This window comes from Xyrauchen texanus, chromosome 40 (assembly GCF_025860055.1).
Source record: "Xyrauchen texanus isolate HMW12.3.18 chromosome 40, RBS_HiC_50CHRs, whole genome shotgun sequence".
Classification (NCBI taxonomy): domain Eukaryota; kingdom Metazoa; phylum Chordata; class Actinopteri; order Cypriniformes; family Catostomidae; genus Xyrauchen; species Xyrauchen texanus.
In genome coordinates this window covers 30,590,952-30,606,001 of record NC_068315.1, presented here as the reverse complement: position 1 = coordinate 30,606,001, position 15,050 = coordinate 30,590,952, and the positions used below count along the sequence as shown (strand labels likewise).

Sequence of the window (15,050 nt, the reverse complement as noted above, 5' to 3'; positions counted from 1 at the left end):
TCAAAATAAATAAATAAATAAAAATACATAAATACAGGCCTTTGTGTCAGATACGGGCCTGGAAGAAATGTTCAAATGGATAGTGAGCTGTGACGTAATCCTCATGCTTAAATATATGATTCCATCTGCTCAGTACAGTCATATCCAGTGGTACAGTGCAGTGTCAGTAGAAGGAAAAAAGTTACTCATACTTGGAAGCAGATTGCGTAAATGAGTAACATGTGAAACGCATCTTCTCTGAAAGGGAAATACTACCCAAAAGCACAAAATCTAAGCCACACAAAGAAAACAGCAGTTTAAGCTAATTACTCTAGTAGAACTGTTTTGGATAGCTCAAACATTATTATAACAAGGACCAGAATGAAAAATGATACATTTTACCTGCTCAGGCGTTTCGTCACATGAGGGAGCCACATATTGGAAGTACAGATCAGCGGGCATGCCCTCTTCCAGAGGGGTGGCAAAGTCAACTGGGTTGATCACCTCAATGCTTTTCTGAAACAAAAGTCCGAAGTGTTAAAAATTCAATCAGAAATTCAATTCTTTAAAATGAATAAAGGGATAATGTACAGTCAGCTGGTCATTATCACAAATTAAACCCAGAGAAACTGATCAGGACTGTAAAGCGAAAAGGTCTTGTATCATGCTGAAGGGGTTTACACTGTGATAATGACTAACTAAATGTAGTTTATCCAACTTGAGGCCCCAGCACGCTTAGAGAAGTTCTTGATCATTCTTCGCTCAAAGGTAAAAAGAAATTTGAAACAGTTGAGCAAAGACATACAATGGCTGCGCTCCTGGAGGAGGCGTTTAGAGCGACATTTAAATATGAAGACGCTCATTAAAATGTGTTATTAATGGCTATATGTCTCATTCTATGAATAGAATTCACACAAGATCAATAAAAGAATCTGTTTAACTACACTGTGATGATTTAAAGTAATTTGTATGAAGTGGATAATGTATGATTTGCAATGTATACATTGTGCATTCATTGCACTAATGCGCTAACACGCTATAAGTTGCCATAATATGCACCGGTTACTCTGTTATTATAGTGTGATGAAACCTTTTCTAACGCACGCCAGTGTGTTCATGAACAATGTAAAAAGAGTTAGCTGTCAGCCTCAAAATAGGTGGAGCTCCAGGTCACACTGTGGACCAATGGCATTAAGAAGTTATTTAACATTTAAGAAGTTTTCCTAAAAGTTCGCCCTGGCGAACTGTTACAAATCACGAAAGGAAAGCAGGAAAACCTTAGTTTTGGCCAGAATTGGTTCTAAATGACATCACACCCATTCGAATTCGTATGAAGTATGCAGGGGCCTTCATTATATGGCTTTTTCAGTAAATAAGTACGGTACATGAACTTGAATTACTGATTTTAAGCTGAAATTACTTTATTATGTGAAAAGAAGGAGACCAAGGAGTGATATGAGAGACATTAAACTAGACAGGGTTCCCGTGTTCCTCTAAAATCAGGAAATATCAGGGCATTTTAAAAAAGTGATTTCCAGGCTTGAAAAAGACATCAAAATGAATAACATCTTCAAAGTCATGGAAAAATCATGAATTTTTCTTTTTATAGTTAATATATTTGTATTTATTATGCTCTGTCCTAAAATATTTCACCAGGGTGTTATGTTACATTGGAATAAATACACATGGTGAAGAGTTTAAAATATACCATGTTATATTTAGAATACCTGACCAATTAGAGACAAGGATGTACCACTAATCTCCACCCATTTTAGGATTCACGCAATGTGTTGGCATGGATTAGATTTTAAAATTACATGTTTTATTTGACCTTTTATCATCACATTTTTTAAAAGTTTTTTTGGGTTGTTTTTTTTATATTATGTGATTTCGGTGCCATTTTTAGAATAAAAGGCTACATTTTTAGGCATGGAAATTATCTATCAAGTCATGGAAAAGTCATGGAAATTCATTGGATGAAAAGAGTGGGAACCCTGTGTAGAATATTTGTTGCCTGCCTGGGACAACGGTCTATTATACAGCATAGCAGTCAATATGCATTACAACAATATCAATCCACAGATGCTGTGATTGAGATAGCTATAATACATTTTTCACTAGTTCACTAGTTAATAAGCAAATTCAAGATATCAGAAATGGAGTTACTACTAGGGAAAATGCTCGTTTTTTTTAATCAGTACTTAGGTTTCCAAGAGGTAAAAAGTTAATTATTGATATAAAAATTGTGTGGAAATTAAATTCCCCTAAAAAATTAATAAATAAATAAAAAATGATTGATATCTGTAACTGCATTTTCACTAGTAGAATTTCACAATGATGTGTCATTCAATCACATTCAAAACATAATTATAGTACAACTACAGTGCAATTCATTTCTTATTAGTTGAAATTCCAAACACACACACACACAAAAGTAAATTTGGCTTGCCATAGTGTCACCTATATGAATCTTTCATAATTTCATCCATGTCTTGTGATGCATCAGAAATAATTAAAGATCTGCATTAACAGCTGAGTTACATTTTCTCCTCATTTGGCTGGAACATTTTGCTGTTCCTTTGGCAAGAATCCCTTTACCCAGAATCCAAAACTAGCACACACTAACAAAAACAAAGAGTCTGTGGTTTATATATTGAATGTAATTACAAGGCCAAATTGAGGCAGGAGAGGAGAACAATGCTTTTTCATTACTGCATTGTCTCCCATTATTCCTACTGACATGATTCATGTGTTTTCCATCTTGAGCAATAAACAAATTAACATCAACAGTATCATTCTAATAGGAGTAAAAATAGAACGCCTGCTCCAGTTCATTGTCCTGTTTTGCATTTTTGTAATTTGTGAAACATCTTGATTCACTAGAATGGTTCCAATAAGAGGGAAAAAACAAGTACATTAATATTTAAACTGCACTTTGATCTCCCTTTCAAAACAAATAAAAATTGGTTTCAGCACACATTGTATCTGTGACCTAGATTCTGATTCTGCAGCTGCCATTATGTGTATGTAACAGCATAAAGCATCATTTAGACACTTAACAAATCTGCAACTAGATGTTTGTTATATAATAAAGTGTTCCAGTTTTAAGGAGATCAAGCTTGAAGTGCAATCTGCAAGTTTTTGCACGTCTCAGCCAGTAGGGGGCAGTAAGCGTGGCTCAAGCTGCAAAGGCAACATGCAGCTGTACAAACAACAAACCAAAAGCAGATCAAAAGGCAGTTTTTTTACGTTTTTAAAAACTACATTTAACTTGACTCGGCATCCTAATAATGATCTGTTTATGGCTAGAGATGCTAAAAAACAGTGAATCATGACATAAGCACAGTGGGATGCACAAAAAGCATCATCTGCATATGTACAGATGGAATGCAATAATGTGCCCTGTGAACTCAATTGCAAAATGAGTTGCAGTGAACTTTAGGCCAGTGACAGGCTTGTACAGTGATATGTAAATAAACAATACATTGACTTCTAAAATTTTGTATCCTCTAATCAATGCTTACTTGTCTGCCACAATAATGTAGTGTCATTGTATTATATTATATATTTTATTTACTATATATTAAATGTATAATTATTTTTGATTATTATATATTAAATTATCTTTATTTGCAGGACTTTTTTGAATCTTTAAATGCAAATTTTGATGTATATGATTAGGTCAGTCAATTAATCAGCAAATTGTGTAATTAATGTCATTACAACATGTAATTAATTGAAAGCACTAATACAGATATGTCATACACACAGAAGCAATTTGATGTGATTGAAATGAAAATATTGGCAATATACCTCTGGTTTGACATTTTGAAAGTTTACTCAAGAGCATGAGTCTACTCTTTACATGTTAATTAGATGAGCAAATGAGCTGGCAGGCAGATTTCACCCCACTGAAGCTGAAATTCACAGACAGATGACAACTGGCATGAATGTTTCCATAACTGCAACAGAGGATATACCATAAAGAATCGTTCTTTTGAATTGGGTCTTTTCAAATGAATCATTGATCTGGTCTACAAAGCCTGTCTGAGCAATCTGATCATGAATTAAACTGCAATGGTGATCCTCAAGTGAATGACTTACTGAAGCGAAAAATGTCTGAACCGTCTCTTTTGAAAATATGACTCAAAATGAGTCAAAATTAGCTGGTGTAATTTACGATCCTATCCACCATGTCTCATGCCATGTCTCAGACCCTAATAGGCAGCCATTTGTCATGCTTGTTCAAAAATGTATGGGTCATCGCAATATCTTGGTCTCGATAATCAAAACCTCTGGTTATTCTTTTGTAGCAGTTGAAGCATATAGACCATTTCAAGAATGTAAACAATAACAAAGGAATTAGAACGCTACTGATACTGAAGCATTTCCGGTATCATTACCGGATGCTTTAAATAAGGCTCTGACTTAACATATCAAATCAAAGAAGATTATAAAATATTTACAGAAGTGACTTATCAAGACATGTTGTTGATACCGAGCGTGTCTATGTGAGAGGGCCAATGAAAGTGTATCGTACTTTAGATGCTTCAGACAGTAAAACAGATATGATGGAAAACGGGGTGAATACGCTTATGGTAAGGAGGTAGTCTGAGATGGACTGCCTCCATACCTTGGCCATGGGAACCTCTTAATGCAAGTGGCAGTTTATATGAGGGCTTCTCTGATGGCTTTCCAGGCGTGTCGGCACCTCTGCATAAAGGCGTGGGTGGAGGGAACTTGTATGGTGGGTACTTTTGCTGATAACGAGGCTGCACTGGAAGGGTGATAACCCTGTTGTCTCCATCCAGACCCAGCTCCTGATTCACCTGCTCAGCTTGCCCATTTGTCTGAGGATGAAACCTAGAGGACAAACTCCCCTTGGCCCCCAGCTGTTGACAGAATTCTGCCCTAAAACATGACCAGAATTTGGGGCCTCTTTTAGAAATCACATCGACAGGGAGGCCATGGATGCGGCAGATGTTGTTAATGACTGCTACCGCCATCTCACTCGCTGAAGATAATTTGGGGAGGGGAATAAAATGAGCCGCCTTCGAGAACCGGTCCACCACAGTCACAACGATTGTGTTGCAATGGGGGGGTGGAGACCAGTTACAAAATCCATGGCTATGTGTGACTAGGGTCTCGAAGTGACAGGCAGAGGTTGGAGGAGCCCATCTTCCACTCATCCCATTTCCTAATCCGGAAAAGGTGAAAAGCATTGCCTAAATCCAACTTTGTAAAGACAGACACTTCCTGCAAGAGTTCAAAGGCTGACGCCATCAATGGTAAAGTATAGCGATTCTTCACCGTGATGTCATTCAGCCCCCGATAATCTATACAGGGTCTAAGCAAGCCATCCTTCTTCTCCACAAAGAAGAACCCTGCACTTACTAGCGAAGAGGAAGGGCAAGGGAGCCAAGAGGTAATACAGCCATCCCCGAGGCAGTAAAATGACAGGAAGCAGTTAAATCCTACAGTCCTACAGGCGATGAAGAGGAAGGGTTGCAACCCGGAACCAGCTGAACACAGCCCTCAAGTCATAGTTTGTCAATGGTACTCTGGAAAAGTCCACCGGTTCATCCTACAAAGAAACACAAGACTGGACAGGGGAGTTAAGACAGTGCGACAAACAGTAAAGACTCCAAGCAAGAATAGTGTTGGTTGACCAATCTATGTGTGGGTTGTGCGTTACCAACCAAGGATGCCCTAACACTACCAGTGCCGATAAAGATTGGAAAAGGTAGAAGACCAACTGCTCTGTATGATTCCCATAGATGAAGGTGACCAGCTTTGAGGATTGAGTGATGATGGACAGTGGCGTAAAACTTAGGGTGTGGGCAGTGATGGGTCTTTCCAACTGGACCATAGGAGGTTGCCACTTAGAAGCCAATTTGAGTTCCATTCAGCTCCGGAATCAACCAAGACAGAAACCGTGTGACAGACAGACCCCTACTGCAACCAGGCCAGGAGAAGTGTCCGAAGTCCAATGTTTTTTTCCGAAGGTGTAGCGCTCGCAAGTAATGTCTTTTACTGGACAATAAGCAGCAAGATGATCGAAGCAGCACAATAAAAACACAATCCATTAACAAGACATTTGGACTGTGATTTGAATGAGATTTGAGTTCTAGCGACTTGCATAGGCTCAGTGTCAGGCTGTGATACTGGCAAGTTGGCTGGAGAGGCAGAACGGGTAGGAGGCTCAGCCGCCAGGATAGGTGGACAAGCATCGATGGCATAGGGTCAGGCATTGAACGACGATTGATCAAGAAGCAGCTAGGGAGCGAAATTCAATCACATAAACTGATACTCATATATCTCCTTGTGACAGTCCAGATAAAATGCTCGCCGCCTCCTGATCTTGAGTCGAACGATCAAACAATCGGTGGAGCTCTGTGATAAAGGCATGATAGGAAAAGCAGCAGGGATGTCTGTTGTCACACATGTCAGTGCTGTAACATGATGGACAGGGATATTTGTGAAAGAAATGTGCTGCAGGATTCAGCCTCACCTGAATACTATGCTGGAGGGGGAATGAGGGCTTCAAAGCATCCAGGAGCCAGAGTAACCACCGGAGCCGGTAAGGAAGCTTCCTGAGATGGGCCAGCATCAGGAGATCGGCAGAGCTGCTGAACAAAGGAGGTGAGCTTGGCGAGCTGTGAAGCCATCATCTCCAAAGCCTGGATCGAGGCAATGATTTCATCCAGCTGATGTCCCAGCAAGACTCCCTTCTGAGAGAGGGCAGAGCGAAGAGTGGATTCCTCCACTGGGTCCATACTTGGCTAGATTGTTCTCTAATGAACGATAGTGAGACAAACAGACCCAAGAGCAGAGGAACAGTTTGCAGAACAATGTTCACACACTGAAGGCTCAGGTATAGTTTTTAGTTTTTCTGCATTCTGGATCGGACTGCGCCCAGTCGACCAGTTTGACCGCAAGCGAATACGAATGTGTTTGACACATGGCACTACAACTATTTTGTTATGCTCTTTTAGAACAGTCAATGGCTGGTGCATGCGGCTCAAGCTTCAGAACAGTCGAGGCAGTGTGGAAAAATTACCCGCTCTCCATAAGCACTTCAGAACAGCAGCTGGTGATGTCTTTTGTGACATTGTGACTCGCAGTACAACAATGGTCTTGCGGCATGTGTATCCTCTCATCTTTATTTATTTATTTTTTGCCTTTAATGTTTTTATTGATTCTTATGTGAAATATGGGATAAACAAAACATATACACACAGAATCAACTTAACTATAAACTTAAACATGATTTCACCCTCCCCAAACCCACCTTGCCCGAAACAAATATCCCTGTGGTCAAAGCCTAAATTACACCATGCAAACATATAAACAAACAAACAAAAGTAAATATTTGAAAAAAATTAAAAATATAAAAATAAATAAACAAAGAGAAAAGAGAGAATTCCACAAAGAATAGAATTTACAATTACCACCACAATTTATATATATGTTAACAATTGAGAGCCCTCCAGAGAGGCCAAATACCTGTCCCATTTCTTACCATACGTGTCTAATCTGCCAAGCTGTTTAGATGACATCTTTTTAAATGCCGCTGTAGCAAGACCTTCAGGTTTGGAAAATGCGCTTCAGGTAAGGTTTTTATTCTCTTGCCTTCTGTGCAGCAGATACACTCTCTTGGGGTTTTTACGCAGTTCAATAATTCACTCTCAAAAATAAACATAAAGTTCTTCACAAACAATCAATAGCTTAAACGCGTAACTCGTTCGCTCTCCTCTCTTCTGGCATATTCAGCTGTTTTTAAGGCATCTCTCCACAATCACTGTAATGAGAAACAGCGGTTAGAATTTATGTCAACCAGCTTGACGAGCCACACCACTCCCTCTCTCCCGCAGACAGACACATGGCCATGCCCCATCACCACAGCTGCCAACCTGCCTAATCCGTTCTTGAAATGAGGGAGTGCCAAATGACTTCCATTCTCTAAGAATTATTTGTCTGCCAATTATTACAGTAGTTTGGACCCAGCTTTTAGTATATTTGTCACCTACTTTAATAACTGCCCCATCGCCCATAATACATAGTCTGGGGCAGATGCAATTTGACTCCTAACCAGAATTCTTGAATCTTACCGCAGAAACACAGAGCATGTGGTATATCTCTATCCTCCAACTGACATCGCCCATCCTCCAATACCAAGTTCAAATAGCTTTCCTATAACCTATAGCAGTTAAGACTCTGAATCAATGAGGAATAATACACATATGCTTCATGTCAAGCATAATTTCCAAATGCTGTGAGCACCATACAGAGAGAGTCTGCAGCTTTAGGGGGCTGTGTACTACCACCAAAAATAGTACAAAGTTGATGGTGCAACTGTAAATACCTGAAGAAATGAGATGTAAAAATCCCAATAGCTGGAATATTTTCAAATAATCTCAAAGCTCCATTTTCATAAAGGTCACCAAGTGTAGCAACACTCCTCCAGGGTTTTTCCTGCATAGAGAATTATGAGGCGGCCACCTCCGTCAAATGTTTTGCCACCTCCGACTGTCGACGAGTCATTTCTTACATTTGTAATGTCTATTTTAGTTTTTATTTAAATTTGGCCCTTGGCATCAATTCTCAATTAAACATGCGCACGGCATCTGCGTTTAACTTGTAATTCTGCGAGACCACACGAGCCCCTGCCCCTCCCCCTCTTTGACATTATTTGTCACAGCCAGGGCTAGACTGGTAATTTGGCATACCGGGCATTTTCCAGGTGGGACGACGCACTTTGGAGCCGATCAGGGGCAGACTGGCCATTGGGAGAACATGCCGGTGAGTCGGCCGCGAAACAAGCCAAATGGGCCGTGAAACGCCGCATTATGCAGAACGGATGCGATATGCAGAAAAGGAAAGCGAAATCCCACCCTCCACCTAACCCAACATTTTGGACCAGTTGCTATGTAAATTCTCGGGAAGATTTCTCTTCCCAGTCCAGCCCTGGTTACAGCCTCCACATAACGTAGAAGTCTACCTGACCAGCCTTCATTTGTGACAGCCAGGTAAGGATAATGTTTGCCCTAAACTTCGACATTGTTTGACACTGCTGTGAAATTAAACCACTATAAAAAAAAATCTCCATAGAGCCAGCAGAACTTAAGCAATAGACCTCCATTAAGCTTAACAACAAGAAAGCTAATCAGACGTTGACCCAAATAGCGTTGTGCAGTGTCGGAAATGCTCCAAAATTCAATATTTGAATTGCTCCTCTTTGAGTAGTTTTTTTTATATTGATAACATAACATAGGCTAGTCAATCCTCTGTTGTCAACGGAGGCGCAGGCCCAATCACCTGACTTTTTCCCTGATAACAGCAGAAAGAAATACTCTGTCATTTTTGGTCATACAGATAAGAGTAAGATATCATTCAAAACCATAAATGGTTTCCTTTTATTTGTGTACACTGGCAATAACAGCAAAACATTGTGGTTTTGTAAACTAAAGAAATCATACAGGATGTGCTTTCTGCGTCTCCGTGAACTTCTGTCTGGAGCGCGTCATGGAAACGAACCAAAACTAAACGTATACTTGCCTCGCAGACATGAGAAATATGTCTATAGAAAGCTCAAACCGTCTACTTTTAAATTAACTAATTTAAATTGAAAACAAATATTCTCTGATTGTGTAATCTGTATGAAACCAACGAGGGGAACAGTCTTTCCTGTTTAAGCTCATTATCGTTTTTGGAAGAAGACACGTTGTGAATTTACCTCAGAAGAAAAGCGTGATCCGATACAGCCTTTCTAACACAAAAAGTGTCCTGAAAACTGGAGTCTACCAATTCTATTATGTGTTTCATGGCCTTATCTCAGTGACTTAAAAAATACTAACCACGCATAATCTTGATTTTCTCAAAAATCTCATGTTTGGAGGCTCTTATGTTACAACACTGCTAAGAAAGTGATGCAGTTTATTCATTCATTTTGTTAATTATTCATGCTTGACATGATAACTACAATCATGTCAGCTGTATCTGGGTAAAATGCAGTATTAATATCTCAAAGCAAGTTATGGCATTTGGAACCAAGATTTGAATTTGTAAATACCACAATAAACCAGAAAAATAATTTCATAGAATAAGTAAAAAGTAATAAGATTCGGCACTGTTTCTGTTGGTGCACATGGTAAAACAAGACCTGTCAATCTAAGCGATCAGTCAAATCGCAGCTGTAAAACAGTGGCCGATTGGTCTTTACACATTGTCCCTTCCCACCATACCCACCAACATACCTGAGATCAGAGATGATCTTATTATCGGTTTAAGAGGTTAATTAAATTTGCTGTTTGTTAGCTATAAATGAACACATTAGCTGTTATGTTGTATTTAATTAATTTAATGTTGATCAGGTTAGATGTTTTATTTAAATATGCTATAAGTTGAAAATTGCCATTTCCTTCAATCATCTAATTATTAAACACCTAAAATATGTGGCTTGTAAGTGTTTGCTTCAGCCGATGGAAGGCATGGGACAAGTGTATGTGTGCACATGATCAGGATGGTACCACCTCTGCCTCATTTTGAGCCAGGAAAAACACTGTCCTCTCAATCCATTCTTTCCAGCAAATGGGGATTTGATAATACATAATTTGGGGTTCAGCCATATGCTTAAGGAAACATTTAGGTAAGTATCAAAATTGAACATGCAGGAAACCTTTGTCCAAACGGCATGTACGTGTGAAATAATGGGATGCATTTTTACTTCTCTAGGCAATTTGATAGAAAGACAATGGTGCAATGGTGAGATTGGGGTAGGGACTGCTTGTTCAGTGTTGAACCAGGGAGGGGCTCTCTAAGGTGGAAGAGATTAAAAGCATAGTAATAAAAAACATTTTTGGCCTCCTTTGTCAGCCTAAGCCTCCTTTGTCAGTTGGTCTATGTAACTCACTGAAATGCAACGGAGGTCATTTAGCATTCCAAATAAAAGACTTAGATATTCTATCAAATTGTTTCAAATAAGAAAGGGTAACTTCAAGAGGGAGACTGTATTAGAACATTTTTATAACTTTGACCTTCCCTGCCATAGACAAATGTAGCGAAGCCCAGCTAACCACATCACACAAGAAACTTTTCGTTAATGGTTCAAAATTAACTCTAAATAAATCTATCAAATTTGCTGAAAATAAAATCTCTAAATACCTAATGCCTTGCTTGGGCCATTAGAAGGCGTAAAGTTTGAAAGCCTTGTCAGGGCAATATGCGGTCAGAGTTTATGTGGTTAGAGTTTAAGCACCACACCTCCTGCTACAATCCCAGGAAAATCACCCTCATTTCTTATTGTGGCTGCTAATGTTTCCAGGGTAAGACAGAACAATAAAGGGGAGAGAGGACAACCTTGCCGGGTTCCCCTACCAAAAGAAAAAAATCTGATTTTTTTTATTTGCAATTAACAATTTTTATTGATTCACATATATGTACCTCATAAAACAAAACATATATACAAACAATCAAACTTAACCCCATCTATTACCCCTCCCAATCCCACTCTAACCCCAACAACATAACAGTGGTCCCAAATGACATAGACACACACATGCACAAAACAGACAAATAAAAAAACACAACAACAATAATCACACATCTACAAATGTAAAATACCTGCCCCATTTCTCCACGTAACACTTTATACCTCCCCGTTCCTCCGAACACTATTTCCTCAAAGGCCGCCACTCTTCCCATCTCCGAATACAACTCCTGAAATGAGGACGTTCCAGCCAACCTCTAGCCCCTCAGAATGATCTGCCTGGTGATCATGACACTGGTTAAGTCTTTATGTGTCTACTTTCAATGTCAATGACCGCCCCATTATCTAAGATACAGAGTCTGGGGCAAAATGACACCTGAACGCGTAGAACACCAGACTCTGCACCTTTAACCAAAACTGTTGTATTTCAACACACCCCCAAAAGACATGGGCTATATCGCCATCATCTGATTGGCATCACCAGCAGGTGGGTGTGTCTTTTAGACCACGCCTATACCATTTAGAGAGGGTCTAACAGAACCAATGTAAAATCTTGAATTGTATAAGGTGCACCCTTGCATCTCTAGATGCAGTTTTTATATTTTTTAAAAACCTAGCCCATTCTCCCTCCTCCAATTCCAAGTTTAAATCTTTCTCCCATAATCTCATGAGAGTAGTCGGGACTCCATCCCCCAGACTCTTAATTAATAAGGAGTAATACAGTGATGCCTCATGGCCTTTTCAAAAAGCAGAAACCACCTCTCCCAGAGTATCTGCTACTTTAGAGGGGTGTATGCTATTCCCAAAAATAGTACAGAACAAGTGGCGTAGCTGAAGATGCCTAAAAAACTGAGATCTGGGGATTTTTCAAAGGATCTCATCACACCACTATCATAAAGATCACAGAGTGTAGTAACCCCCCTCGCAATCTACTCTGACCAACAAAAACATATTACTGCATAGTTTGGGGTTTAGTCATCGGCTCGAGGCAACATTTAGATAAATATCTGAATTAAACACTCTGGACACTTTTGTCCATACTGAGTGCAAATGTGAAATAACGGGGTGTGATTTAACTTCACTGGTTAGATTAATGGAAAGGTTTTGCAATGGCAAAATAGGGGCAATAACTTCTTGTTCAATGCAGAACCAGGGAGGGGCTCTCTCAGGTGGAAGCGACCAATGAGCCAAATGTCTGAGACTGAACGCAAATAATAAAACAAAATCTTGGGTGGGCCTAGCCAAGTCTTGTCAATCGGCCTTTGCAGTTTATTAAAATGTAATCTGGGCCGCTTACCACTCCAAATAAAAGACTTCGCTATACTCTCAAAGCTTGAAATAAGAGAGAGGGACATCTAACGGATGAGAAACTTTTTTATTAAATGGTCAAAATGAACTCAGACAAATTTGTTGGGAATATAATACCCAATACTTAATGCCCTGTTTGGGCCACTGGAAGGCACCTGGCTGAAAGGCTGTTACTGGACAGTACGCTGTCAGAGCCAAAGCTTCGGATTTAGACCAGTTGACTTTGTATCCTGAGAATTTGGAAAAGGAATGAATAAATCTGTTTAGGCAAGTCATAGATTTAGTAGGGTCAGACACAAATAATAAAATATCATCTGCATAAAGCAGAAGCTTATGCACCACGCCTCCTGCCACCACCCCTGCAAAATGATCCCCCCTTCTTATTGCGGATGCTAATAGTTCCAGGGCAAGACAGAACAATAATGGGGAAAGAGGGCAACCCTGACCAGGTGCCCTTATCCAGAGTAAAATAATCTGAAATTAATCCATTAGTTTGTACCGCTGCTACAGGGTGTCTATAAAGTAACTTGGTCCAACCAATAAAAGTACTCCCGAACCCATACATTTCCAAAATCTTAAAAAGATAATTCCATTCTACCATATCAAATGCCTTTTTGGCATCAAGTGAGATGGCAGCGACCAGAGACTGATCATTTGCCACTTACCACGTGATAATGATGAAATGCCTAATGTTATCAGAAGAGCCGATGCCCCAAATAAACTCTACCTGATCTATATGTATAAGAGATGTCATAACTTTACTTAAAATGTTACATTTAGCTGGATCAGGGAAATTGGACAGTCATTTTTACCCTTGCTTGGATCTTTGTCTTTTTTAAGAATCGGAGTGATCCGGGCTGATCACAGTTGGCGGAAGCTTCACATTCTTTAATGATTCCGAATACATTTCTAACATAAGTGGAGCCAAAAATCTGTGACAAAATATCAAATAAATTCTGCAGCAAAACCTTCTGGCCCCGGTTCCTTATCTTTTGGCAAGTTTTTAATTACCTCAACAAGCTCCTCCAAAGTAATATCTGAGTAAAGAAAGCCTTTTTGATAATTTGCCAATTTAGGAAGTTCTTATGACTCAACAAAGTTGCTAATATCATAATCGGTAGCTGTGGATGTAGAATTATAAAGATTGAAATATGATTATTTAAAGACTTTATTAATATCTGTGGCAGAAGTAAATATATTGGCATCAGAAGACTTCACTGATGGAATAGTGGAAAAAAAGAAAAAGATTTTACGTATTGGGCAAGAAGTCTCCCTGCCATGTACCCAGACTCAAAATATGTCTGTCTTGCCCTAAATAATCAAAACTCTACCTTCTGTGACAAAATAGTATTGTACCTATACTTTAGCTGAGTCACATCTCTAAGACCATTGGATGACATTCAATGCTTCAACTCTGTTTCAGCATTTTTAATACACTTTCCAATTCTATGAATTCCTGTGCTTTGATCTTTTTAATAAATGAGGCAGTTTGTATGATCTGCACCCTAAGAACTGCCTTAAGTGCCTCCCATGCCACAACCACAGAGGACACTGAGGACCAATTGGTTTTTACATAAGCACTTCTATCTTTACCATTTGTTGAAATGCTGGGTCCCATAGAAAGGATGTATTAAAGCGGCATCAATACAATTGCCTTTTCTCTATATTCGATTTTCAATAACATCTCTAAACACACCAAAGCACAATCTGAAACTAAAATGTTCCTAATTGAGTAGTCAGTGGAAGATGGCATAAGTGAATTCTATTAAAAAAAAAATATTCTAAAGTAAATCTTTTAGACTGATGAATAAGGTGTAGTCCCTCCCAGATGGCTTCAGAAGTCTCCAAATGTCTGTAAGACCAAGATTTTTACACATCCTCTGTAGTGTCAATGTTGCTCTAAAGGGTCTACACACCTTTGTATCACTATCTGGATCATGGACCGGATCCAATATAAGATTCAAGTCTCCACCCAGAACCATATAATGCAGGATCCCTGCTGCTAATGATTCTTCCTAAATTATCTTTAATCTGTTTGAGACAGTTAAATTGTAAATGCTTACTTATCAATGTGATGACTCCCCTGCTCTTACTCAAACCAGCACAACAAAGCACATGCCCACCCCATGCCCTGCCAAGTTTTTCAGCTTCCTGTGAAGAAAGGTGCGTTTCTTGAAGGAACACTATCTCAAATGTTTTATGCTTAAGAAAAGATACAACATTCCTTTGTTTTATAGGGTGCCCCAGCCCATAAATCATCCACATGGAGAGAAAC

At 39.2% G+C, this 15,050-nt stretch overlaps 1 protein-coding gene across 1 annotated transcript in view; it reads right to left on the bottom strand.

The window, feature by feature from the left end:
• Positions 1–15,050, bottom strand: part of cabcoco1 (ciliary associated calcium binding coiled-coil 1) — a 44,999-nt gene that overhangs the window by 7,434 nt on the left and 22,515 nt on the right. The window contains exon 6 of the mRNA XM_052113163.1: positions 382–495. Coding sequence (XP_051969123.1) covers positions 382–495 — 114 coding nt within the window. The remainder of the gene's footprint in view (positions 1–381; positions 496–15,050) is intronic.